The 25398-nt window shown below is 36.1% G+C and overlaps 2 protein-coding genes and 1 pseudogene across 2 annotated transcripts; all 3 read left to right on the forward strand.

Annotated features, from left to right (window-relative positions):
* The first annotated feature begins 651 nt into the window (after window positions 1-651).
* LOC139883816 (probable methyltransferase PMT23) lies at window positions 652-3671 on the forward strand. The gene is given in 12 exon segments (XM_071867937.1): window positions 652-1057; window positions 1060-1136; window positions 1563-1644; window positions 1647-1711; window positions 1863-2133; window positions 2251-2288; window positions 2290-2362; window positions 2473-2631; window positions 2634-2640; window positions 2726-2980; window positions 3099-3293; window positions 3461-3671. Coding segments are annotated over 12 exon segments (1839 nt in total).
* A 1364-nt stretch (window positions 3672-5035) lies between these two features.
* LOC139883812 (uncharacterized) lies at window positions 5036-5981 on the forward strand. The gene is made up of 2 exons (XM_071867935.1): window positions 5036-5643; window positions 5921-5981. Exons 1-2 carry the CDS (start codon window positions 5036-5038, stop codon window positions 5979-5981), a joined length of 669 nt encoding a protein of 222 aa, XP_071724036.1.
* Window positions 5982-21951: 15970 nt separating this feature from the next.
* On the forward strand, window positions 21952-24916 carry LOC139883813 (probable inactive receptor-like protein kinase At3g56050; annotated as a pseudogene).
* Window positions 24917-25398: the final 482 nt, after the last annotated feature.

Consider the following 25398-nt stretch of genomic DNA (forward strand, 5'->3'; position numbering starts at 1 on the left):
GTCGTGATCATATATAAGTTGGACACAAATACTCTCGCGTTAGTGTAGGGAAACTGATTAATTAGTATTGATTAATTATTTGTATATACAACAATAACGGTTGATTTACTTGTGTGTTAAAACTTTAAAAAACGTATTATTTCCGTTCCAAATTAAATATTAATATAAACATAATTTTTTATCTTAAATTTTGATAAATTTAAAAATATTAATTATATTTTTTTATTATATCTTTATTATTTTCATCATTTTCATGTTTCCATATATTCTCCCTTACTAATTTTACCATCTTCACTCACATATTTTCATTAAAAAAATTTTAATCTATATAATTATAATTATATTAAAAAAATAAATTAAAAAATATGTTTTATTGGTTTGTGAAATTCCGTATCTAATTTTCGACGGTGGGAGTATATTAGTAGAGGGAGGTAGTAATAGTGTAATCATGGAAGAACTGTATTAATTAATTTTATAGTGGCAACAAGCACACGCGCGCAAAAGCATGTCGGCATTACAGAGTCGAGTCGAGTCCAGCTGAGGTGAGGTGAGGTCCCATTCCATTTCGCAGATTCAACAAACAAATACATATATACATATATGAGATGAGCCATTCCTCCTCTCAATCTCATTCTCATTAAATCATCATCAATGGCGATGATGATATCATCTCTGATTAAAGAGAGAAAGTTTCCATTCTTTTTCACATTCGCAATCCTACTATTCTCAGCCATCTTCTTCTGCTTCTTCACCACAACAGCCACTAACAACACCTCCGCTTTCTTCAACTCTCTCTCCGATCTCATCCAACAACGAAACGTCGCCGTCGTTTCGAAACACAAGGAACCGCCTTCGATTCCGTCGTCCAACAAAACCAACTCAAATGATCATTTGCAACGGCCTCCTCCTCCTCCTCCCTCCTCCCTTGCCATTCGTCTTCCATGGGCGCTGTGTCGAGGTCCGATGGCGGTTGACTACATTCCGTGTTTGGATAATGAAAAGGCGATCAAGGAGCTCAAATCCAGAAAGCATATGGAGCACAGAGAGAGGCATTGCCCAATCCCAATGTTAGATGTTTGATACCTTTGCCCCTTGGTTATAAGCTGCCCGTTCCATGGCCTAAGAGCAGATATATGGTCCGTACTTGAGCTTCTTTTTTTAATCGTCACTTTCCCTTTTTTACTTTTTTTGTCAAGCAATTCTTCAAAAGTGATGTAGCTTTACTCTGTCAGTTTTACCTCTTAATGTTTTAATAATGTGAAGTAAATTTATGATAGCTGGACAACCGTGAGTGCTTCTTTATGTGCTAAATCGTTATGCACGATCATACATTGGAGTTACATCCGATTTGAATTGAAGCTTGTTTCCTGTTAGTTTTAGACTTTCAGTTACTTTAATTATTATTATGCATCATAAAGTGATGTAGTTGGCGAGGCCTATATATATGGCTCTATAGGAGACCAAATGTCAGCAATTTTCAACGAATTTGGTGATAGAGTAGTAACTTGGTTCGAAAGTTGGAGTATGGAATTGATATGATGTCCTTCACGTTTTGTTTCTAGGTTTGGTATGACAATGCACCTCATCCAAAGCTTGTTCAATACAAGAAGGACCAAAACTGGGTGCGCAAGTCTGGTGATTACTTTGTTTTCCAGGAGGTGGCACACAATTCAAGGAAGGAGTTACCCATTACATCGAGTTTATAGAGAAGGTATTTCATAGACTTCTCTTTTTCCTACCCATGAATCTGATATGCATTCGGGGAATTTAACATTCTTTTGTAACAATTATTACCCACCACAAATAGAATTTTATTTGTGTTTGAGCATTTTTTTCCCCTCTGTCTTTCTCATACATGGCAGACTTTTCCAGCTATTAAATGGGGGAAGAACATCAGGGTTGTTTTAGATGTTGGTTGTGGTGTAGCCAGCTTTGGTGGCTATTTGTTGGACAAAGATGTTATTACAATGTCTCTTGCCCCAAAGGATGAACATGAAGCTCAGATTCAGTTTGCTCTCGAAAGAGGAATTCCGGCCACACTTTCTGTCATAGGAACACAGAAGTTGATTTTTCCAAATGGTGCATATGATGTGATTCATTGTGCACGGTGCAGGGTTCACTGGGATGCAGATGGTATATATAATTTCATGTCTGTCAATTTCTTATATCTCTCATATTTATGTTGTTATTATAATCAGCTAACCTTATCTGGGATTGGAGAATAAATATTATTTTTGGGTCTTATTGCAGGTGGAAAGCCATTGATGGAACTTAATAGGATACTGAGGTCCGGAGGGTTACTTTGTGTGGTCTGCTACACCGGTTTATCGCAATGATGAAAGAGACAGCAAAGTTTGGGAAGGTTTGTGGCCTATCATCTGGCTCTGCAGATCTTTTTTCCCTGTTAAGACCCTGTGTTTCTCCCATTTAATTGACCTTATAAAATTTAAATCTGTTCTTTCTTTCATGCAGCTATGGTGAAGTTGACAAAAGCTATGTGCTGGAAGATTGTGGCCAAGACAATTGATTCATCTGGAATTGGACTTGTAATATATCAGAAGCCTGTTTCATCTTCCTGTTATGAGAATCGAAACGTGAAAGATCCTCCAGTGTGCAATCAGAGTGATTCCCAATTTCTTGGTATTATTTTGCAACTTCTCATGTCAGTATCTGTTATCTCCATCAGCTTTGTTGTTCCAGCATTGTGATTTTTCCTCGTTTTCAGGTACTCTCCTCTCAGTCAGTGTCTTCCTAATCTACCAGCTGACAGAAAGGTTAAATGGAATTCCTGGCCCGCTCCATGGCCGAAAAGGCTGAGCAGTAAACCTCCAAGCCTTTCAATGGACCGAGATGCCTCAGAAGTGTTTCAGGAAGACACTAAGCATTGGGCGGCTCTCGTCTCAGATGTGTATCTTGATGGGCTCTCTATTAATTGGAAAAGTGTACGGAATGTGATGGATATGAATGCCGGTTATGGAGGGTACTCACTGTTCTTCAATGGTTTTTATATGCTATTTAAAACCATTTGTATCTGCTTTAGCTTGCCAGATTTGTTATTCAATCCATGTCGCTTATGTACTTGAGGAATTTTCACACAGATTTGCTGCTGCGTTAGTGGATGAACCTGTTTGGGTAATGAACATTGTCCCAATTGACACACAAGACACTCTACCGGTTATTTTTGACAGAGGGCTGATTGGAGTTTATCACGACTGGTGTGAGTCTTTTAACACCTACCCTCGATCATTCGATCTGCTCCATTCAAGTTTTTACTTCAGAAACATCACACAAAGGTACAGTGACAAAATCTAAAGTGTATTTTCCATTACTGTTATATTTTTTACTCTCTCTGGCTACCCATAGTATGTATCTTTAAAATAGCTGATTGCTTTCAAATTGGGTTTTATATAATGTTCATCAATTGTATGATTTATTTATTTATTTATTTATTTTTGTTCAGATGCGACATTATAGACATAGTTGTGGAGGTGGATCGTGTATTGAGGCCAGGGGGATATATTTTGGTTCACGACACCATGGAAGTTATTAACAAGCTTACACCTATTCTACAGTCGCTCCACTGGTCAACGAACCTCTATCAAGACCAGTTTATGGTGGGGAAGAAGGGATTCTGGCGTCCAAGTCAAGCAGCTAGAAAACTAAGACCTTAAACAGAGTTTTTTTATACCTACAGAAACAAAAAAGGGAATATACATTATATGATTCATATTTCTGTTACTGTGGTGAATATTCTTCAGACCATTACTATAGATCATTGGTTAATAGAAAAGAATATACTAAGAGAAAAGGAAGTCGTATTCATAGTTACATGCGCTATTATCAATTTTTTGTTTCTGTCCCGTTAACATTTGTTTCAATGATACAGAGAAAAAGCATATATACAGTAGTTTCAACTGAAAACTTCATGTTATGAATATTCCTTATACATAATAAAAACCGTTCCATTTGCCATTAAAAATTCAAGATCTGACAGAGAATGTGGAAAGGGCAGGCGATGCTTATTAATTGGTTACTCGTTCTTTCTTTCTTTCTTTATTTTCAAGTTTATTTCATTGTGGATCAAAATATGGTTTCTATTTATTTATTTGGAACAGCATTCGAAAATTAGTTTCCAATATATTGTCTTAACCTTAAAAGTGCAGATTGGCTACTTTCAAAAAATAAAAAATAATAGTGCAAATTGGCTATACTATTTTTAGTTTGGAAGAAATATATATCAAAAACGAAACCTATATCTTTGACTACAAAGTTTGAATTTTTATTTATGTAAAAAAGGAAAAGATTTTATTGGATTTTCTTTCCTCCTACCGCTAATTAATATGTTCATGTATTATCATAATCTTTATTAGTGGTGAAGTTAGGATCCTGAATTTAAATTTTAAATATCATATTATTTTCGTTCTTAATTAATTATCATATTTTTTATATATTTTATATAAAAAATGTGACAATTAATTAGAGATAGAAAAAATAGTTGAGTTTATAAATTTATGGGATCAAATCATTTTAAAATAAAATCAAATTAATTTAAAAAGAAATTTAAATTAATTTTAAAATGAATATATAATATATTTTTTAAATTATAATAGATTTAATGATCATTATACAAAGCGTAGCTCCGCGACCGTATATATATATATATATATATACACACCATATTAGCTCAATAGATTTTTATGCAACAATAAATTATCTCTTTACATCTTTTCAAATTTGCTAATTTCATATATATTACATGACATAACCGAAAGTAAATCAATCATTCATGACCTTCTAAGCTAGTAATTGACTAGAAAATATTATAAATTAGAAAAATCTATATTAGTTTGGATGAGTACATTGGATTTGATTCTACATTTGGTCACAAGATTACCATTCCATTTATAAAATTTGACCCTGCCTATTATAATATATTTTTTTTAAAGAAAAATCTTTTATATATATTGGCATGAATTTTCAGTTTACTGAGTGATCATTTCATCACGACTCTAAACACTTGTCTGTAATTCTGATCATGTGGCTGCCATGGCTGTCAATCTCATCACGTTCAAAAAAACAAAGGAAGATTCCTTATTCCACCCCAAACTCTCCGAGGAATTTTCAATCTCCTCTTTCAAAGACGTGGAAAACCTCTGCAATGAATCAGAACCCGATATCAATTCCGCCACCCGAGATCGCCGTCAATTATCCAACGGACTCGGAGCTCCGGCAAGGAGATAAACGCTGCATGGGCCCAGTCGATCACCAGCACCGGAACACAAAGTCAAGCATAGTCTTGTACTTCACTAGCCTCCATATAATCCGAAGGACATTCGAGGAATGCCGCACCGTCCGTGCGATCCTCCAAGGATATCATCGACGTGTCGAAATCGACGAGCGAGATTTGTCAATCGACTGCAAGTTCATAGACGAGCTTCACGAGCTGATGAAATCCATTCGTAAGAACATCAGTTTTCCAGCGGTTTTCATGGGCGGGGAATACATCGGCGGGGCAGAGGAGATCCAAGGGCTGCACGAGAGCGGAGAGCTGAGGAGGATGATTGACCGCTTGCCATGCGGCCGAGGGGGTCTGGCTGTGGTGGGGTCTACTCCTCCAGCAACAGCTGCGAGGGGTGTGGAGGGGTGCGATTCGTGTGTGCGAGGTGTGCCATAGGTCCCACAAGATCTACGGGCGGGAGGAGAAGGGTTTCAGGGAATGCGATGCGTGCAATGTGAACGGTTTGGTGAGGTGCTCGGCTTGTTTCCCGGTGTTCCATCGTTGCAGATCAAATTAAATGTCCACTTGATTAATTACTCCTTTTCAGGTTCGTTTTTTATGTCACATTATTATACACACAGAAGTCTTTGTTGCTTTTTTAATTATATTAGTACTACTATTACTATATGTTTTGAATTTCAGTATAATAGTTTGCAATGGGATTGAAAATGGTGAACTTTATGCTTGCTATGAGGATGCGTGATAATTGTCCTATGTCGATCATTAGGAAAATAATCGGACGAGAAAAAATTGTTCACTAATTAATTGCCAAAAAGTTTGTAGGTTTTGTCATGAGAAATAATATTGGGCCTAATGGGCTGGGCCTCATACATATTGATGTCATTTTATCATCTTTTTTTAGCAAGTGATCAAAGTGGCCGGAAGATTTGTGTTGGTTAATTGCTTCTTGAGAAAAATAAATAGAGTAGGAGCGATTTAGTACTGTATTTATGAAAGAGGCAACAAAATACTTCCTTCGTATAAAATAACATAATTTTTTATGTAAATTTTGATAAATTTAAAGACATTAATTATATTTTTTCATTATATATTCATTACATTCATTTTCATGTACTCTCACCAACTTCACTTACATATCTTTCATAATTTTTTTTTAATTTATACGATGATATTTATATTAAAAAATAAATTTTATTAATTTATTCTAAATTAACATAAATTAAAATATTTTAATTGAAAAAGTGAAATTAAAAAAAGGACGCGGAAGGAAGCACGTGCAAAGACGCTTTTTCAGACAGTAGTAATATTAGGGAAAAACAGCGGTAAATGTTTTTTCTTTCTTTCTTTCTTAGAGAAGAAGAAGCAGAAGAAGAAGAGAAGAGAAGACAGTTCAATCGAATATTATTACTACCTCTCTTCTATCTCTCTACCTTCTCATTCATTCATGTGGATGCCCAAGAAGAAGAGATTTAACTTTTCAACTTCCATTAATTTCTCTCTTCTCTCTTTCAAAGACATCGAAATCCTCTTCAATGACGACGTTGCTGTTGTCCGACCCGAACCCGATTCTAAACCCAAATACCCGACACCTCCTTCTATTCTTCTTAGGACTCGGAGCTCCATCAATCGTAAAATCCCAAGGACGGCGCCATTCTCTACTTCACTAGTCTTCGTATAGTCAGGAGAACCTTCGAGGGACTGTCGGACCGTCCGTGCCATCCTCAGAGGTTATCGGATCCCAATCGACGAGCGGGATTTGTCCATGGATTCCAACCTCATAGACGAGCTACAGGGAATTATGAAAGAGAAGATCTCATCTCTCCCGGCTGTTTTCATCGCCGGGAAGTACGTCGGAGGAGCGGAGGAGATCGTGCGGTTACACGAGAACGGGGAGCTCCAGAAACTCATTGCTGAAGCTTCTCCGCCACTTGGCGGTGTTGGAACCGTCGATTGCGATCTGTGCGGAGGGCTGCGATTCGTTCTGTGCGGAGAATGCAGTGGGTCCCATAAGATCTACTTTCAGAAAACTGGGTTTTAGAAGCTGCACGGCGTGTAACGCCGATGGACTGCTCAGGTGCCCTTAGACGAAACCTATTAGTAAATTAGTAGACTCGCTCTGAAGATTATAGAAAAATTCCCTTATGATATGAAAACCATTTGATAGCCCTTTTTTAGTACAAATTCACTAACAAAGTTTCCCATAGCTAGGTTGTGGGTATAATATCTAGGTTTGAGCAGAGTTTAAGATTGATTTAGTTTATGTGGGATTGTTTTGTTGCTAGAGAGTGTCCATTGACATTGTCTTGAATTTTTTTTTTTAATCAGAATTCAGAACATATCCTTTTGTTAAAGAAAATCATACTTTCCCAATCGTGCCGTGCTGGTAAAATTCATTGACATTGTCTTTGCTGGTAAAATTCATTGACATTGTCTTGTATGCTTGTTCTTCCTAAGGCAGGAGTCATTTACAATTGAATTTGGGTTTAGTTTGTTCGTCCTTAATTGTAACTTGTGGTGATTCCATCATGTTCTGAACAGAAGATGTGGCTGATTAACAGATAGCTATTAGTTCTTTCTTACCAATCAGTTCAAATGCTGAAAGTTTATATGTGTATGTTAGATCAGTAATAATGCAATGCCACAATGGTGGGTGGGAATCGTTATGATTTGAAGTTGTTGATGGGATTTGTTATTCTTTTAGAATTCGGTCCATTAATTTAGCTTTCTGGTCTGCTTGAGTGATTTGCAAGAGAAGAAGAGTTAGAAAGAGGAGAAGGCAGTGAATTGAAGTAAGCTTGACTTGAGGTATAATATAATACAGCAGAAGAGGTATCATGAATTGTTGAAGAGTGATAATATATACTGTATGATGAAATGGAGTTGTCAGGAGGAGTGGCAAAAGTGCCTTTCATCACAAAAAGGGCATATAGACAAATCACAATTGGCCTTCAACTTCACATGTGAATCATTCATCCTACTTGCTAGGGCTAGTTTATAAAAACAAGTCTCTCTCGCATGTCCCGTTATCCCGTAGAGCCGGCAAAATGACTCACGGGTCTCACCCACCCACCCGGAGAAATTGTCGGGTTCGGGTCTCCATATTTGGCCCATTAAAATAATTGGTCCTGCCTAATCCGGCCCGTTGATTTTACGGGTCACCCGGCCCAACCCGTGGGTGATCCATTGACCCATCATATTTAAAATATTAAATAAAATATATTTTGTATTAGTGTTTTTTTAAAGGTAAATGTTATTGATATATATAAAGGTAAATGTTATTGATATATATTTTGTATTAGTATTTATTTATATGCTAATATTTAGTTTTAATCTATGTTTCTTAATTTCCTACATGAGGAAGAAAATGAGTCACTACTCGAATTAAGATATGCAATTCTGCCCAACATTTCTTCCAAGTCAAGTCAAACTTTGAATGTGATTCATATTGTTGGTCGGGTCGGGGTTTTATTTTTCAACCCATCAATTTTTTGATCCGGTCCAACTCAGCCCATAAAAATTTCGGGTCGTCGATTAACCTGGCCCGTTGCCACCTTCCCGTCTCTCATTTTTTTTTACTTGTTTCTTCAACACATTCCAAAATACGAAGCATATTTCTCCAGAGATCCAAAATCTCCCTAAATATTTTGAATTATTAGTTTCGGAGAATCGATCTCTTAGCGATTGTTATCATCATTTATGAGAAAAAAGATTGGTGAGACAGATAGTTTAGTTAGTAATTTTCCATCAATCACCAAAATGAAAATGAGCATTTCATTGAAATTCTATTAAGCATATATAGTAATAGTAGATTAGTAGCAGTAGAATTGTATTTTTCATCAAAAAGGGATGTCCCTCCGGGCTCACTACTAGGTTTTGTCCCTATATATAGATATGCGAACAAAGGCTTGCCCAAAGAAATTGAAAAGGTTCCCACCAAAACACATGCCCCAAAGTCAAATGAAGAAAATTTACCCAAGTCCCACATAAAACTGGATTAGCCTATGAATGAATATATATACCTTGAACTTGTGGTTAGCAAAAATAATTAGTTGAAATTTCAAATTCTAAATCCAAAATGGTACCATCAAGGATGATCGTATGAAAGTCGCTCAACTCCTAAATGACTAGTATAGTATAGTATAGTATAGTATAGTGCCCATTCAGTGATTGCCATGTGATATTCCGCCAAAAATAAATTGTCTTTAAATCTGCCTAAGCCCATCCATCACTAATGTAGGTCCCAACCTTCCAATGCGGACTATTTGCCACGCTTTAGTTTAATTAAATTAATGTAAATCAACAAAATATAATACTACTTCCGTATAAAAAAATACATGATATTTTTTAATTTTAAATTTATTGATATGGACATGATTTCACCAAATACATGCTCATATCAATGAATTTAAAAATTCAAAATATCATGTATTTTGATACGGAAAGAATAATAAATTATTATTATTATTATTATCATATGATATGGTATTATAAAATGTCACCTATTGTAATAAAAAAATAAATAAATAAATAAAAATCCAGCCATGAAAAAAAGTGTACACATAACAGAAAACAACTGATAGGGGGATACATATTTCGTCATAGAAAACACTCTGAACTCTAAAATATGAAACATTTTTCTCAAGAAACCCTATTTGCTCGTTCAAATGTCGGAGCTGCTGGTCGTCGGAGTCTCCAGATGATATGAGATTTTTGGTGGCAACTGATTTTTCTAAAATAACCACTAGTGACTAGACCATGATGGCCATAAGACATGCATTGTACAGAACTGTTATTGTACATGGAGGATTGGAACGATCAGGGACGAAACTAGAACTCGAGGATGGATCGAAAATATCCTTATTTATATTTTATTAATTTTAATCGTACCAAAAACTTCTTTTACTCTATTATCATACTCTAGAGAAAAAGATATTAAATTTATTATTATGATAATAAATAAATTTAATTATCTTATATCAATTGAGATTTGATGTGCGAAATATTTATATAATGAATGAAACATTTATTTAGTGAAGGAAAAAAAAAAAGAGAGAATAATTGTTGTCTAGATTCGAACTCATAGAAGATATCAACAGCATGGAAAAACATCAACAAAGATTACTAACCATCAAACTAGTTTAGGCCAATTATTCATTTGCGCATTAAATTTTATATATTTCGTTAAAATTATTTAAGATAAATATGTATATTTGAAAATATTTTCGAAACCACCGTGACCGTAAGGTGAGTCCGCCCCTAAAAATGATGCTAGGTAAAAATTGGAGGATTGGATTATTGACTTTTTTAAGTTAAGGGAGAGTGGCGACCGAGTGGAAAGGAAAGGAAAGGAGACCCGACCCCGCGTCAATTATTCAACATGTGATAAAGAATGCATTTCATGCCGGCTCATAGAATAAAACCAACATGAAGAACATGCCCATTTGTTTATAGCGGCTCGATTTGAACATTTGACCGATTCAATTTTCTTTCTGTCGGCCATTTTTTTGTTATTCACTCCTCCGTCCCCGTCCAAGTACCATGGACAGTCCAAGATAATTCTCAAGTAAAATTAGTTAGATGTTAATATAAATATAATTTTTAGTTAGATAGATATTTTTTTCGTCCAAAATTAGATGTTAATATAAATATAATTTTTTATTTTAAATTAGATGTCAATTTTTACAAGTTTAAAGAATATTAATTATGTTTTTTTATTGTATCCTCACCACCTTCACCATCTTCACCCTCATGTTTCTATGTACTCTCTTTCACCAATTTCACCCTCATATTTCAAGAGAATTTTTTAGTCCATACAATCATAATTATGTTAAAAAATTAACTAAAAATCATATTTTATTGATTTATGTGAAATCCTTTAAATTAATATTTAATTAGATTAATATTTAATTTGGGACGGAGGGAATAATAAAAAATATTTATTTTCCATTAATAGTTTTAATTTTATAATTAACTATGTAATAATAATTGCATCAATTTTAATGCATGAACACCTTTAAAAAAAAAAAAAATTAATGCATGAGCCAGATGATGGTTATATGCCATTGATTGCGACAATAATTTTATAAGTAGTATAGAGCCATCACTCACGAGGAATAAAGAAAGTTGCTCAGCCCCACATCACGTTTTACAATTTACAACTCACTTACCTGTATCCAGGGATAAAACTAGGAATACATATATTAGGTAGTGTGCAGAAAAGAAAGAAAGAAAGAAAAAAAAGTCATTAGGAAACTGAAAAGAAGTTAACTTACGCCAAATAAATTGAATTGTAATAAATTAAGTATCTTCTAAATTTTCTAAAAAAAATTTCTTCTAAATAAATGTGTCATATTTAAAAATTTTTAGATGAGTACTTATCACGTCATTTTTAAGTATTCGAATAAGAATTTGACATCACTTATAAATATTTGAATAAGAATTTGACATGTGTACGTTTTATGTCTATGTGTATAATGGGTTGGCAATTAACATGTTAATTAAATTAAAATCTTTTTTTAAAAAAGATTAAAGCATGTTATCCTCTCTCTCTCTCTTAAGAACGCTGCTATGGGTGTTAACCTCTATAGAAGCAAAGATAGAATCATCGATTCAGAGATATTCATTTTTATTTACTATTTGATTTTTTTTGTGACGGTGGTGGTGGAATGATGGTGGTGGGTTTTTTGCGGTGGTGATGGTGGTGGACGCCTACTACGGAGGAACAAGGAAGAAAGAGACTAATTAGTTTTCAATAATTTTTAAAGATCTATTTTAATTCATTAATATGTTAATTGCCAACTGGATATACACATATACATAAATCGTCCACATGTCGATTTTTCATTGGAATACTTATAAATGACGTAAAATTTCTCGTGTCGTATAATAATTATGGTCACACCATGAACATTACAATTCTTACATAATTCGATCCATCAAAATATATTATCACTGACATGGTAAAAGTTTTTGTTAATTATTGAGCAAAAGTTATATTTGAAAAAAAAAAAAGATTAAAATTATACTCATTGTAATTTGTATTTTGCTCTTTTCAATTAACGTACATAATGGGCTGAAATTTATTGATTCAGACCTAACATTTTACGATTTGGATAAACTATAAAAATTGATAGATGAGGAAAATGAACGCTTAACCATAATCTGAGGGAATTATTTAACATTCACTATAAACAAGAGGAAAATTGTAGCATAAGTTAAATGTGAAGGGGCTTTTGTCTATGTATATGAAGCTCCCTGAATTTATTTTCAACAAAGGATAGGGCTCGCGTCCTAGTCAAATGTGCATCTACGTCCTTGCACATATTATTAATTGGTCGTAGTTTATTTATTTAATTTTTAAATTATCTTGCGTTCAGATGGCTGAGTTTGTTAAAATCACTTATTTCTTGAAATGTCAGAAAAAATTTGAAGAGTTATGATCTCAAAAGAACTATACGTAAGAGAGGGAGCGCTATCCTAAAGCAAAATACTATTTGAGGCCAACCTCCAATTATATAAGAAGAATATAAAAATATCAGAGGAGTCTAAGTTAATTCAAGACAAGACTGAAAAAATAAATAAGAATTCCTATTTTTTCCAATTCTTGATCCTTTCAATTCTTCGAGAATTTGCCTTGTCAAGCTCTACAAAATCGAGACATCGTAACCTCCTCCAACTTTATTCGAGCAAACAGAGAACTAGCGGGCCACAAACACAAAAAAATAACAGAAGAGCATAAGATTGTCAAGTCATTTTCTTACCATCAAAAAAGGCCAAAACATCACCAATACAAAATACAATCAACACAAAGACCAGACTCCAATCGCATTTTTTTTTGAAGTTCAAATGAGGTGTAACAAAAATCATCGTCCACCGCCTTCAACCAAGTCGTCACATGGTTGAAAATAAATGGCAATAAATGACATGTGTATACAATATATGGCAAGCTCGCAATTGACTTGTGTTTAGGAGAGAAATAATTGATGTAAAAAAACTGAAATTGGGGGTGAAACAAGTCATCTCTTTTTCTTTGGCTTGTAAGAGGGGTCACATACATATTGAAATGTTAGATAAATGGAGATGATGTAAAGATGCAGTTTGTTGCATCTCTTTTTTAGTTAGAAGTAGTATATATTTTTTTTAGTTCAACAAAATAGAAAATTTGCATTAAAATGCATCTCTATAAAATTTTCTCTGTCTACTATTATTTATATAATGTTTAACAATTTTAAAATTTGAAACATTCTCTTCATCCACAGTAAGAGCTCATTCTGACTTTAAGTGTCAGCTTTAGGCCATGGATAGGAAGCGATCTCCTTCAACGATGACATCCTCCCTTCTAATGTGTTCTGCCTCGTCGAGAAGGCTCCGAGTCATCAGAAAAGTGCATCCAACATCTCTCAAGGAATCCCTAACTCTTACATGGAAACCCTTAGGAGATTTTCATGTCAAAGAGGTAGCGAAAATGTGTTTGACTTTTTTAGGAGGAAAAAGATCTTGATAGAATTCTTGTATTGTGGACGGTGATAGTTTGATAAATGCCCGTTGGCTCCGTGCTGATTCAATTTGGCGCATCCAGTAGAAAACCTCGATTTTAAGGCCCAACCATTGTAGGTTCGCATCTTTGGACTCCCATTAGAAGGATCGTGCATTCAAGTGGGGAGGGATTGGCAGGAAGCTTGGAAAGGTCATTGAGGCGGATGCTCCGACGGACGCCATCTTTTGGAGTCGTTACCTTCGAGTTAGTAAGGGATTGGATATCTAAAAACCACATATTCGTAGTTCCCTTATTCGGAAATCACGAATTTCATGTAGCTTTCCGTTACGAAAGACTCCATGATTTTTGCTTTAAGTGTGGAGGAATGGATTATAAGGATTTAATATGTTATGAGGGTTCAATTAAGGGAAAGAATTCTATGGAATTTGGCATGTGGCTCCGAGCATCGGAGTATCGCCACAAATAAGCTACTCTAGATCCTAAATTTAATTTTTATTACCCTAGGATAATAACCAGCATTCAGGAAACAAAAATCATGTTGACAATTCATCGCTAGCCAAAAGAGATGGGGAAAAATGATTAGTAGGCTTTTAGGAGTGTAAGTACAAGGAATATCGAGCTGGTTGATGTCAGTAGGATCGTATCAGATTCTGTCATTGTCATCCATGTACATGTTAAGTCTCTATCATTGGAGATGGGCCAACAAACTAAGATGCTCGGAATTGGTTCAAGCCAAACTCTTCCTCAGGCAAGTGTTGCTATCTCAGAAGCAGGCACGTCTAACTCGAAGCCAGACCAGTGCAAAACTCTACCTCATAGTGTAAGGAAATCTCAATCGAAAAACTCTAAAATATCTTTTGGGCCAACTCAAAGATCTAGGTCAAGGCCCAAGTATTTGAGAGGGCAAGCCACACATAAATCATTAGCCCTTTACATTAGCAATCAGACCTCAACTTCATGTCTTCTCTCTTCACGCGAACACGCTATCTCATTTGATTGTTTAAATCCATTTTTTTCTCTCCTGATGGCGAATTGTGATGGCGACCACCTCTATCAGGTGCCATGACATATTTAGCTTAGAATTGTTGTGGGTTAGGAAAACTTGCGGCGATTCACGAGCTACTCCAATTGAAGTAGAGTAAACATCCAAAACTTGCCTTCCTCTATGAAACAAAGTGTAAGAAGAAGAAAATTGAGCAATCAGAGTTAGCATGAAGGTGTTCTATGGTTGCTTCTCCGTAGACTGTAATGCCAAGTCAGGAGGACTTGCTCTTTTTTTGGACGGACGATGTGGTGATCGATATAAGTTCCTTCTCTGATCACCACATTGACGTTATTGTTGATAGTTTATGGCGCTTTACAAGTTTCTATGTTTGGCCTCAACACGAAGATCGATTTAAATCATGGGCCTTGCTAAAGCTTCTGTCTGCGACTCACTCTCATTTGTCGTGGTTGTGCATAAGAGACTTCAACGAGATACTTGTTCGCTCGAAGAGGGGGGGGGGGGGTTTTGGATCCAAGAAGGTTGGGGCTTATGGACTATTTCTGAGAGGCAGTAAATGAGTGTGATTTTTTTGAATTGCCTTTCAAGGGAAGTCATTTCACATGGAATAATAAAAATGCATGAGGATGGTCTTGTCATGGCTAGATTGACCATGTCTTTGCCACAAATACTTGGATCACAGTTCATCAGAAAATGGAAGTCTTGCATCTCCTTGAAATTTTATTGGACCGTATCAAATTTGAGAATAGGTGAAAATAAATGGTTTGGTGTGAGGGTACAATTCGCGAGGTAGATTTTTGAACCCAGTAGAACTTATGAAAAAACTTGATTGTTGTGTTACTTCTTTGATGACATGAAAATGTAACTTGGGAACTGGCTTAGAAAAAGCTATTAATTCAAAAATGAATTGGATTGACCATCAAAAAGGTTTAACGACCCATCGACTATTGGCGGTTTGAAACTTAGGGTTTGTAGGCTGATACATTAAAGGTTTTGATTTTTGATTAATTGAAAGCAAAGATCAAAGGACCTGTGGTTAAGCGAGGGAGATACAAATACACAATATTTTCATAGTGTGACTTCGAAAAGATACAGAAGGGACCATATTGAGGGGTTCCTTTGTACTGATGGAACCTAGACTTATGATGAGAAGAAGATATTTGAAGCCATCTCAGGTCACTTCGAAGATACATATATCTCCACGAGACCTTTATATGGGCGATGTTACTCGAGTTTCAAGTTTTTTTTTCTCACAAGCTTTTGGTGGAGGAAGTAGAGGTCTAGATATACCTTTCATAGTCAAAGAAGTTAGATGAGTTGTTTTCCAAATAAACCCGAGCAAATCATCGGGGCCGGATGACTTTTCTCCAAGATTCTTTCAAGGTTTCTAGAATATTAACGAGGCAGAGGTAGCTCACACAGGTTAAAGGAAGTAACCCTATTAGAGAACAACTCTTCAGCGTCCTTCTTTGCCTTGAACATCTTTCTCATCTCTAGTAAGTAACCCTTGCTCTGTGACGGACTTCGGTTCAATTAGCTTATCTAATGTGGTATACCCCAATAGGTTGAAGGAAGTGACGACCTCCATGATTTCTAAACAAAAGTTGGCTTTTATACCTAGAAGACAAATCTACAACAATGTGTGAATTTTTTTTGAGATGGCTCATCAAATGAAGACTTCATGGGCTAAGAAACCTGAGAACCACGTGGGTGTTAAATTTGATATGTCCAAGGCATTTGATGTAGTAGGATGGAACTTTCTTGAAGTCTCAATGATATCTTTGGATTTTGGTGAAAAGTGTGTAAGAATTATCATGTTATGTGTTCGTAGTGTATCTTATAGTAGTAATTAATGTCGCACAAGGTCTTGTTGTTCCCCTTTCGAGAGGCTCCATCAAGGAGACCCCCTCTATTCCTTCATATTCCTCATTTACTCTGAAGGATTTGGGACTTTGTTATAGAAAGCAAAACATAGAGGTAAAATTTTAGGTTTGGTAGTGCGAGTTAGAGGTCATTCCCTTACCCACTTATTCTTTCAGGATCACTCAATCTTGTTTGTCAAATGAGCGGTAGACATTGATGTATCTACCACTCGGCGATGTATGAGGCAGCCTCTAGGCATCAACCAAACTATAAAAAATAAGTTATGCTATTTGGATCTACGATCCTTATTCCGATGCATATTTTGGTCCTTCATGCTCTCGAGATTTCAAAGATTATCAAGAAAGGGAAATATCTTGGTATGCCTAATTAATTAACATGAAGAAAATTGATTCTTTCAAGGGAATTTCGAACAATATTCGGCGAAAAATGAGTTGCTGGTCCACGAAGATGTTGTCCAAGGCAGGTAGAAGGGTCTTGGCAAAGTCTATCTTGCAAGACATTCCTTCTTACCTTATGGGGTGTTTCAAGTTTCAAAAGAAATTCTTGAAGCAATAGATATGAAGATTAGGAGTTTCTAATGGGGTGGGCGAAAGAAGATTGGGTGAAGTGGCCTGCCATGTGTAGTGCCAAAAGATTAGGAGGTTTTTATTTTTTCGATAGGCATTCAACTTGGCCTTGCTAGTCAAGCATGGCTGACGACTCATTTAAAGGCCAACTTGTCTTCTTGCCAGAATCTTGCAAGCTCATTACCATCCAAGGATTTTTTTCCTGCAGGCTGAGATAAGAAATCATCACTCTCTGGTGTGGAAAGGTCTTTTAGAAGGCATCTTTGCGTTAAGAGAGGAAGGGGCTTGGAATTTTGGTGACGGGTGCTCAATTAATATATGGGAGGACAACTGGTTACTCGAAATCAGATAGGCAACACGAAGCGATTCGAGAGAATTTGACGGTTGTTTTGGTTTGTTAAATTATCGAGGAGAGCTGTCAATCTTGGAAGTAAGAGGTAATATCTGAATTTTAGTCCAGCCATTCAGTAGTAGTTTCCAAAATCCACTTGCATCAGACCTCCCGTCCAGACCGCTTTGTGTGGCCTCACACGCATGATTGGAACTATGCAGTTAGGAGTGCCTATTAAGTTGCATCTCGTCTTCTTGAAGGAGGACAACAACCTCTAGGTCATCACAATTCTCAAATTTTATTTGGAATATCAAGCCCCCTCCTAAACTATAACTTTTCCTGTGGAGGTTAGGCCATTCCTCGCTCCCTACTCGATCTAACCTAGTAATGAGAGGTATTCCTTCTTCACTTAATTGTCCTGTATGAATGGTAGAAGAGGAAACCTTAATTCACTTAGCTTTGTAATTGTATATGGGCTCGTAAAGTGTGACCGATTATGTTTGGTAGAATTATCTCTTCATTCACTGTTTGCAATGAAGATTTGGTTTCCTGGTTTTTCGATATTGATGGGTTTCTATCATACGGTAAATGGATGCAGTATGCTTTTGCATGTGTGGCTTAACATGAATGGTGTGGTTTTTGATGAAGTGCATTAAACTCAAGCTACTTCTATCTGCTCGGCTAAGACGTTTGTAGCCACTTCGCTCATGACAGTAAAGAGTATCCATGGACCGGCGCCTGTGCCAACGTCACGAATCTCTAGATGGATCAGACATACATGGGCTCACTGAAGCTTAATATGGATGGGACACTATTTTCTAACTCTATGATGGGGTTAGGAGATGTGATTCGGGACAATGATGGTAGGATTTTATAGTATGCTAAAGGTGTGTATGAGTGATGCAGCGCAGGAAGCATATATGCAAGTTTCACGATTAGAAACAAGCACGGATAGTAAATATTGAGAATCCTCTCAAAATAAAATTTTATAAAATATTCAACCCCTAATACAATACTAGAAAAGTATTTATATAAACTCCAAACCCTAATACTTAATGACCAATAAATAAAATAAAATAAAAACTATTAATTAACAAATACTCCTAATAAATCAATAAAAGACGAAACAAAACCCAAATCTAAAGAAAAGAAAACGTGTTGTGTGTGCAGTCCATAGAAGTGTAGCTCATCCTTTCATGGATTAACAAGAGCGCCCTTGAAGTTTGATAAGTTCACAGTTTGATCCTTCAACTCCATGCATTCAATTCGTACATGATCTGATCAATGTGACCATAATCCTTCCTCCATCATTCTCCTCTTCTCAAAAAAAGATTTGTCTCGAATCTTGTAGACAATAATCGGATGTGTTGAGGTGATTCTGCGGAACATCATACCATGCATTCCACCGGGATCAAATGAAAATAAAAAATTGAAATTAAGTGACCGCTACAAACAATGAAATCACCAGCAAGAAAACCGTCAAAATTATTTGCATGAGAAATCAACGGCGAGCGATTGGCACTTGTTGAGAAGATTCCACGAGACAGGTCAGCATGTGTTTTCGGAAACAAAAGACAATGAAGCAAAATAAATAGAAGCGCGAGAATTTGTGCCGTTGAAGCCACAAGAACAAGTTCTTCAAATCCTTCCAATGCGACAACTTGTTGGTCCAATGTCGCGACTTTTAAAAACAACGTTAACAGGAGGAGCAATCATGACATCGAATCCGGAAAACTCATCTACCAATGCATCAACATCAATAAAAAAAATTTCTAGAATCTCAATTCAACTTTCAATTGTACTTGTACCATCATCCCCATCGATATCATCATCACCATAACAATCACAGAGGCATGAGACCATCGGTATCATCATCACCATATTAGTCATAAGAGGTATGACATCATCGACAGGCTCACAAATACTTCCTATGTTAATTTTATCATCAACCAAATTTTCTCGATCAATATTACCAGCGATTGGTTCATCGTAAGTCGTGTCCAAGACAAATTTGCTTCTCAGCAATTGCTTCATCCTTGACCAACTTGCCTTTCCTTTTCCAGCACATGCTCTTTGATTTTGGACATTGTCCCATCAAATAGAAGCTAAGCCTATCAATCTGCAGGCAATAGCTGTAGCCTTTTTCTCTTCTCGATTATTCACGTAATCAAAGAACTCTTCACTGCATCAACCCAATGCAAGAAATCTACCATAGCCATATCATCACCATAAAAGTAAGAGATAGTTACCTTCATCTCACCATATGTGTCGAAAATAAGTTTGTTGGCAGGTCGCTCTTCCGTACGACGCCTACCACCAGTTCGATTCTCAGCACCATATGTGTCGAAAATAGGTTTCTTGATAGGTCGCTCTTCCGTACGACGCCTACCACCATTCCTATTCCCAGAGTTCGCGAGCAGCAGAGCCATCTGGCCAGAGAGAACCGCGAGCTGATCCCCTATCGCTTTCCTCCACTGGTTAGGAGTCGCATATGCCGTCACCTCAGCCCCCTGATCAACGTCAAAAGGACCGCCGCCACCACCTCGAGCCATCTAGATCGACCTAAATCTGATACCAACTGACGCAGCGTAGGAAGCGTATGATCAAGTTTCACGATTAGAAACAAGCACGGATAGAAAACATTGAGAATTCTCTCAAAACAATTTTTATAAAATATTCGAAATACTAGAAAAGTATTTATATAGACTCCAAACCCTAATATTTAATGATCAATAAATAAAATAAAATAAAAACTATTAATTAACAAATATTTCTAATAAATCAATAAAAGACGAAACAAAAAACCCAAATCTAACGAAAAGAAAACGTGTTATGTGTGCAGCCCAAAGAAGTGTAGCTCATCCTTTCATGAATTAATAAGAACGCCCTTGAAGTTTGATAAGTTTACAATTTGGTCCTTCAACTCCATGCATTCAAGTCGTATAGGATATGATCAATGTGACCATAATCCTTCCTCATCAACGAGTCTAATGAAGGAGATATTAAGTGTGTTGAGGCTCTTGCCATCTTGCATGGATTGGAGCGGTTGGCGTCCTTTTGCCGTCTAAGGGTGTTCATTTGATGAGAAATCGTTGTTAAGGCGATCTAGAATCCCAACTTTTGTTTTCTTTCATGTAGTAATATTGTAGAAGACATTAAGGCAATTTTGTGTAGCTTTGCCTCATGTAATCTCAAGTTTATTAAACGGGAGGAAAATTACCTTGCGCACAGTATAGCGAACACTAGAAGCAATTGGTAAGGTAGCTTACCCTCTCATCTTTTTGATGTAGCTTAATTTATGCGACATGCAATTGAATTAATGAAATTCAGTTAACTTAAAAAAGAAAAAGAAAAAAAAAAAAAAGGAGAGGGAACAATAAAATACAGAGAGTAACCTGCACAACTAGAATACTGTATGTTTAGTTGAATCTCTTAATTAGGATATTTAATTCGAACCCTACATTATGTGTGAGTTTGAGAGTAATAAAAATATTTGAAACTAAACCTTAATTAGAAGAGAGGTGGTTTTTAGAGAAGGAAGGATGAAAAGAGAAGCAAGGTGATGATGAGGGCCCACGGGACTTAACTTAAAACGCACAGAAAATGACCCCATCAAAATCAAACACAACAAAAGGGAAGAGGACGAAGAAGACGACTTGGATGGATGCCGTCTGCGTGCATGGGTCCTTCTCAAATTAAGCCACCCAACCTAACAAACAAATTATTAAAACCAATAAGCAATTTCTCCCCTACTTCTTAGTATATTACTAATTCTCTTATTTTTAAAACTGCAAAAAAATTCTCTTCTTTTTAAAACTTCAAAAAAATTCTCTTCTTTTTAGTATTTATCAATCAATCCTTTATTTTATTATTAATCCTCTAGCTATTATGATTTTTATACATACATCCTCAATCTAACTATCGGTGCACTTGTGTTTTTTCCAACAGTAAATTCTAATGATTTTCTTTAGCGTTATAGTTTCAGTAAAGATAACTTCAAACCGTGTATATTGCTCTAATAGCTAGTTAAGGATTGATATACAAATGTGAATAGTTTGAGGGCTGTTTTGTCTATTTTATTAATTAATACTTAGTATATTTTTAATACCCAGTGCACTGCAGTGAAGATTATGAAAATAAAATCTCGAAAATGAGTTGATGTACGCGTTTTTCAAAAGTGGTGTAGATGTCATTCTTTGTTTCAAGTCAAATCTTCCATTCTACATACAATACAATACAACTATGTAGTTGTCATTTCATTTCACAATTATTATTACTATTACTATTACTATTACTATTCTTCTTCTTCAATCTCAACAAAAAAAATAAACTAAGCTCTCCAGACCAGACATTCTCAAATCCACTATTCAACTCAGCTCCTCCGAGTTCGTCTGACTCAGTTGCTAATCTGTTTCCATAAGATAATAATAAATGGAGAAGAAGAGCCAATTCAGTAGGCTGGGAATTTTAGTATTCTTAATCAGTTTGTTGCTTGATTTCTGTTGCTCGTTGAATACTGAAGGTAGGTACCTTTGCCTGCATGACTTCCTTTTTCTGTTTGTTTCTCGAGAATCCTATTCTGAATTTAGCTGTGAAATTTGGATTCAGGCTTGGCCTTGTTGAAGTTGAGACAAAATATAGTAAATGATCCATTCGGTGCTCTATCGAATTGGGTAGATACTGAAGATGAAGTTGATCATTGTTCTTGGTATGGTGTTGAATGCTCCAATGGAAAAGTTGTTGTATTGTAAGTCATGTTTTTTCCTTTTCTTTTGGGTATTTGACTTTGTAAATGAACAAGATTGCTATCTATAGAAACAGAAGACTGCGGCATTAATTAGTATTCTCTGGTTTGGTGTTTGTATAGTTTTAAATCCTAAATTCCACGGTCAATATTTCCTTATGAATTGTGCAGGAATTTGAAAGATCTTTGCCTCCAAGGAACTCTTCCGTCAGAGTTGATGAATCTGATGCTCATTAAATCTATGTAAGCCTTATAAATCGTGTTAGCTTAATCCTATGTAATGAGTTCGTTGTAGCTTGTTTTCTTTCTTTGCTGTCATGTTTTGTTTACCATTTTGACTTTTCTTCTGGTGCAGAATATTGCGCAACAATTCTTTTACCGGAACTATCCCTGATGGGTTTGGAGAGCTGACGGAACTGGAGGTGCTGGATCTTGGATTCAATAACTTCAGTGGACCACTTTCTCTTGACCTTGGCAGTAATCTGTCTCTTGCTATTCTGTAGGTTGATAGTGTTATTAAACCATGGAAGTTTTCTTTTTTATTTTGTGAATCTTCCGTGTTGTAATTAAGGTTTTTTGTTTGTTTTTTTTGGCTAAATGCAGCTTACTCGACCACAATGACCATCTCAGTGGCTTCTCTCCGGAAATTTATGAACTTCAATTACTCTCTGAGTGTCGAGTGGATGAAAAACAGTTATTGAATGCTATTAAAGAATCGTCTTGCAATGAAAGATTGATCCAACAGTAAGTTGCTAAAACAATTAGCCAGTATGATCATTGATGAAAAGCATGAACTAAATCATCTTTTGTGAGAAATCTCAAATTCTGCCTTGGGATTTTTAAACTCAATAGGAGAAAATTACTGTTTTTATCATTTTTGAAAAACTTTCAAGTTTCAAATCTTGTATTTGTTTGACTCAAGTTTATTTGTGAATTTGTTTTCTGGATCTTCTGACTTTGTGCTCATCTTTCTAGAAAACTTGCCCAGAGTGAAGATAATATTAACAGGAGGTTGCTGCAAAATGTTTCTCCCCCACCACCATCACGAAGAATGGGCTTTTGGAATCCATTTACCGCATTTCTCCCATCTCGTCCTTCCCCTTTGCCAGCTTCGACAGTTGAGGCTCCATCACCTTTTCTGTCTGCCTCCGCTGACCCCACAAATGAAACTTCACCATCTCCGAATGTTTCTGCTTCTCCACCAACTGTTCATGCTTTTGCTCCTTCTCCCTCAACTAGTTCCAATGGAGTAGTTAAAAGCTCATCTTCACATCAAAAGGTAGCAATACTATGTGGATCCATAGCCGGTTCCCTGCTGCTAGTCTTTGCAGTCATTGGCGCATATCTTTACAGAACCAACAAGGTTTCAACTGTCAAACCCTGGGCCACAGGACTTAGTGGTCAACTTAGTAAAGCATTCATAACTGGTATTTCTTCTTCCTCAATGAATCATCTCATGTTCTCTGGCCATTGTTACTTATTTGAAATTTGTAACCTAAAAACATACATATATATATATATATATATATATATATATTTCCTTTCAGGGGTGCCAAATCTTAGGAGATCTGAGCTTGAAACAGCCTGTGAAGATTTTAGTAATGTGATTGGTTCTTCACCGATTGGTATGGTGTACAAAGGTACTCTGTCGAATGGGGTTGAAATAGCTGTTGCCTCGCTTAACGTGGCATCTCCAAGGGATTGGTCTGGTTATTTAGAATCACAGTTTAGGAAAAAGGTAGGCTATTTTGTAGCTTGAATCTCTACATATCATTTGATCTTAAACTTAACAAGCTCTGCTATGGTTCTGTCATTTCCATTTCAGATCGACACGTTGTCGAAAGTGAATCATAAGAATTTCGTCAATCTTCTAGGGTTTTGCGAGCAGGAAGAGCCTTTCACTAGAATGTTGGTTTTTGAATATGCTCCTAATGGAACTCTGGTTTGAGCATCTAACACAGTAAGTTTATACTGCTATTTACTACTTTTTTGGCTCCTTTCAATAAATATGCAATTTTTTTATTTTTTTATTTTGGGTATTTTCTTGCAGTAAAAGAATCGGAGCACTTGAGCTGGAGTATGAGGTTACGAATCATAATGGGAATGGCATATTGCCTCGAACACATGCATCAGCTGGACCCACCAATTTCTCACACAAACCTAACTTCCTCATCTGTCAAGCTTTCAGAGGATTATGCTTCTAAAGTATCCGATCTTGGTTTTTGGAGTGAAATGGCTGCATCAGAAGTGAAAGCAGCTAGCGAGAAGCTCTCGGTATCGGAAATCCAGCACGATTCCCCAGAAAGTAACGTTTACAGCTTCGGAGTGACATTGTTTGAAATGATGACAGGAAGAATCCCTTACATGGCAGGAACTGAATCACTCGAGGATTGGGCTGCGGACTATTTAAGAGGAGAGCAGCCCCTTATAGAAATGATGGATCCCACTCTAACCTCAGTCGACGAGGAGAAACTTGAGAATGTAAGTGAAGTAATGAGGTCATGTGTAAATCCTGATCCGGAGCAACGGCCGACGATGAGTGAAGTTACGGCGAGGTTGAAAGAAGTCACGGGAATATCGGCTGACGCAGCAATCCCCAAACTTTCTCCTCTTTGGTGGGCTGAGCTTGAGATTTTGGCCACAGAATGTTAATTCGAAGAATAAGTTATTAGGAAAGGGTGTTTATAGTTCAACAACTTGTTGCCTTTCTACTTTAGGGGAATTGGAAACTGAGTTTTGTATATAACAACCAAGATTGGCGTTTGTGAAATGAAGTGATGATGTCTGGCCAAACCTCTTGTTCATATTTTTTTATTTATTTTTGCTGTGTTTAAACCACAGCCAAAGCGTGAGTATGAATTTGTCAATTACTACTATTATTAATAATAATAATGTTCTTTGATTCTTTTAGCGATTGTTGTTTTCTGTTTCTATAGTTGTCTTGGTCAATTTGACTAGTATTCTCTCCCTACCTACATCCTAATACAGTATTAAAAAGAATAGTTGGCTATGTACACATTTGTATGAGTTTACCGTATTTGAATAAGTGAATTGTTTATTGTTAAAATAATTGTGATTATTTTGTTGAATGAGAAGACAGGCAAAACTACGAGTCAGTTTACAAAGTCATAAGC

Source organism: Rutidosis leptorrhynchoides, unplaced genomic scaffold (assembly GCF_046630445.1).
Source record: "Rutidosis leptorrhynchoides isolate AG116_Rl617_1_P2 unplaced genomic scaffold, CSIRO_AGI_Rlap_v1 contig456, whole genome shotgun sequence".
NCBI lineage: Eukaryota > Viridiplantae > Streptophyta > Magnoliopsida > Asterales > Asteraceae > Rutidosis > Rutidosis leptorrhynchoides.

What these genes read in the sequence shown, in the direction of transcription:
- LOC139883812 (XM_071867935.1), top strand. Translation starts at nt 5,036, where the DNA reads ATGTGGCTGCCATGGCTGTCAATCTCATCACGTTCAAAAAAACAAAGG. An exon ending in GCTGCGAGGGGTGTGGAGGG is followed by an intron (nt 5,644 to 5,920) that starts GTGCGATTCGTG and finishes TTTGAATTTCAG; the next exon opens with TATAATAGTTTGCAATGGGA.